Source organism: Camelina sativa, chromosome 9 (assembly GCF_000633955.1).
Source record: "Camelina sativa cultivar DH55 chromosome 9, Cs, whole genome shotgun sequence".
Taxonomy (NCBI): Eukaryota; Viridiplantae; Streptophyta; class Magnoliopsida; order Brassicales; family Brassicaceae; genus Camelina; species Camelina sativa.
Window position 1 is genome coordinate 1935859 of NC_025693.1, and position 3037 is coordinate 1938895.

A 3037-nucleotide genomic window follows, 5' to 3' on the forward strand; every position below is an offset into this window, starting at 1 on the left:
AGAAATGATAAAGGTTATCACTACAACATTAAAAACTTGATTAATATTTTTTTATCACTTAGTCTAGAAAGAAAAAGCACTATAGGTTCAAATAATTTATAAAACAATATATAGTTTATTCTTATATATGAACCATTATTTTAGTGTACTGGTAAATTAGGATTAGTCTAAAAAAGTTTTCATTAAAAAAAAAAAACTAGAATTTATTTATTTTATATTTTTATTGATATCGAATACTTGTCTGTGTTTATAATTGGTCTACTATTGTTTAATTAATCATGTTCAATTTTTGTTTAATTGATTGTTAACCACTTGTTTAAATGGTCAACTAATGACATTGTTTAACCGATATACTTATTAAATTTTGAAATTAATATGGCTTATTTAAATAAAGGAATAAATAAATGCTACGTGCCGTCACGACTCACGATGCAAGAAATATTGAAAAAAGCCCACACATACTTGCTAGGCCTTTAATAGTTTTCCTATAGAGCCCAAAGAGTCTCTCTTCTTCTTCTCTCATTCAATACTCACTCTTTCAATTTCAAATTCCAAAAGCTAGTCAAAGACGGAGAGAGGCCGTTGCGTTTTCCGGCGAGACGAGACGGATTAACCGATCATCGATTGTTTCATTCTCCGGTGAGAGTTTCCTGTTTTCGCCTTTCCGTTTCTTTTAGCAATGTTCAAGTGTACTATCATATCAAGTTCCGTCGATCGGTTGCGTGAGAATCTGATTTTGCGTAGCGATCGTCGTCGATTAGGTTTCTTAAAATCTATCTATAGAGAAACGAAGTCGTCTTCTGAGTTATAAAAGTTTGTTTCTGTTGCTTACTTGAAACCTAATATAAACCCTAATTTTTGTGTTACTTATTATGTTCTTCAGCTTTGTGATTTCGAGTATTTGTCTCACTAGAATGGCTTATTCGAGGAACGTCTATGGTAAGAGATCTGATTTAGTTATTTTTTTTTCTTCAAATTTTGATGGTATTGGAAACGGAGGAAGTAAGAGATAAGAGCTTTTTAATTTCTTTCTGATGATGATACAGATGAGAATGGTGATGGATTCGAAGATACTGTGTATCGTTACTTGTGTCCTGTGAGAAAAGCAGGGAGCGTTATTGGTAAAGGTGGTGAGATTGCAAAGCAGATTAGGTTTGAGACGAAAGCAAACCTCAGGGTAAACCAGGCTTTACCTGGTTGTGACGAGCGCGTTGTTACTATATATTCTACAAGCGAGGAGACTAATCGTATTGATGATGATGATGAGGATTTCGTTTGTCCTGCTTTTGACGCTCTTTTCAAGGTTCATGATATGATTGTTGGACAAGAACTTACCAATGATGATTATGATTATGATGAAGATGAGTATAAAACTGTTGTTACTGCAAGGATGCTTGTGCCTTCGGATCAAATTGGTTGCCTTATTGGAAAAGGTGGACAAGTTATCCAAAATCTGCGTAATGAAACTAATGCTCAAATTCGTGTTATAAGTGATAATCTGCCTATTTGTGCTTTGGCTTTGAGTCATGATGAGCTTCTTCAGGTACTGTCAGAAAAGTCTTTTTCAGAAAATTTATCGAGCTTAGAGTTACTGTGGTTGTGTTTCTGATATATACCTTATGAATGTTGTTGGTTGAATTTCAGATAACTGGAAATCCCTCTGCTGTTAGAGAAGCTCTTTACCAAGTTGCCTCTCTGCTTTATGAGAATCCGTCGCAGTTTCAGAGCTACTTTCTCTCGTCCCCTAGTACCCCGCAGCATCAACACGGTGGAATTCTAATGAGTCCTGCACTAACAAGCTCTCGCAAAAATTACTCTGCGCCAAGAGATGTTTCCGATGAAAGAGTGTTTTCTATCTGCTTCATATGTCCAGCTGAAAATGTTGGAGGTGTAATAGGAAAAGGCGGCTGCTTCATTAATCAGATTAGGCAAGAATCTGGTGCGACCATCAAAGTTGATACCTCCGAAACTGGTGAAGATGATGATTGCGTTATATACATATCATCAAAAGAGGTAACCTTTTCTACTTACTGAGAGTCTCATTTTCATTATGTGAAATGTTGAACCGAGTTTATATATGTATGACAGTTCTTCGAAGATCAATCCCCAACCGTGATTGCAGCCTTACGCTTACAAACACGATGCAGTGAGAAAGTGGGGAAAGATTCAAGTGATTCTGCAATCACCACTCGTGTACTTGTTCCTAGTTCTCAAGTAGGGTGTCTCATTGGAAAAGGCGGAGCTCTTATTTCTGAGATGAGGAGTGTCACAAAAGCAAATATCCGCATTTTTCAAGGCGAAGATGTACCAACAATTGCTCGTGAGGACGAGGAGATGGTCCAGGTTATAAAAATCTTGACACTTTATTATTGCTTAATGCTTCCCAGTTTTGTTTGTTTTAAAAGAGGCTTATCTAAAAACCATGTTTTTCTTTCTTGTGGTTTAGATAACAGGAAGTTTTGATGCAGCAATCAAAGCTCTTACTCAAGTGATGTTGCGATTAAGAGCCAATGTATTTGACATGGATCATGGTCTTGTCCTGCTTCCAACTTTCTTTCCTTATATTTCTCAAACAACAGAGACTTCGAGCAAGCCTAAGCACAAAAAACGCGTGAACCATTCTCATGGCTCCATGGAAAGTGCTAGAAATGAAGACTACAGTAGTCAAATGGTATGATTCTCATAAAGTTCTTATGATTCTGGTTACCAAAATTACTTGCATAGAGATCCAGTTTTGATGATCTCTCTTTTTTTTTGTTTGCTTCTGTTGCAGAACTTAAATTCCCCAAGAAGAAACCGAGTTTACTGAACACCAAACAATCGTAAAGGGGTATCGTTCTATTATGTTGAAAACACTTACTAGATTTCGGGATAGTGTTAAAAACACTTGGGCGTTTTTTTGGAATCCAAGAGAAAAAAGAGGATTTTGGGTTTGTTTTGAGTCTCAAGAAATCTATAAATGCAGGAAGTTCTTGAACGAATGACAAGTTTTTTTTGTAATCTTCATGAAAGATTTAGCACGAGAGTTTCTTTAACT

General features: G+C 36.1%; 1 protein-coding gene across 1 annotated transcript; it reads left to right on the top strand.

Moving 5' to 3' along the window:
• On the top strand, positions 514-3037 carry LOC104710219 (KH domain-containing protein At4g18375-like). The gene is made up of 7 exons (XM_010426790.2): positions 514-639; positions 884-939; positions 1047-1543; positions 1645-2013; positions 2089-2343; positions 2447-2671; positions 2774-3037. Exons 2-7 carry the CDS (start codon positions 915-917, stop codon positions 2807-2809), a joined length of 1407 nt encoding a protein of 468 aa, XP_010425092.1. The 5' UTR covers positions 514-639; positions 884-914; the 3' UTR covers positions 2810-3037.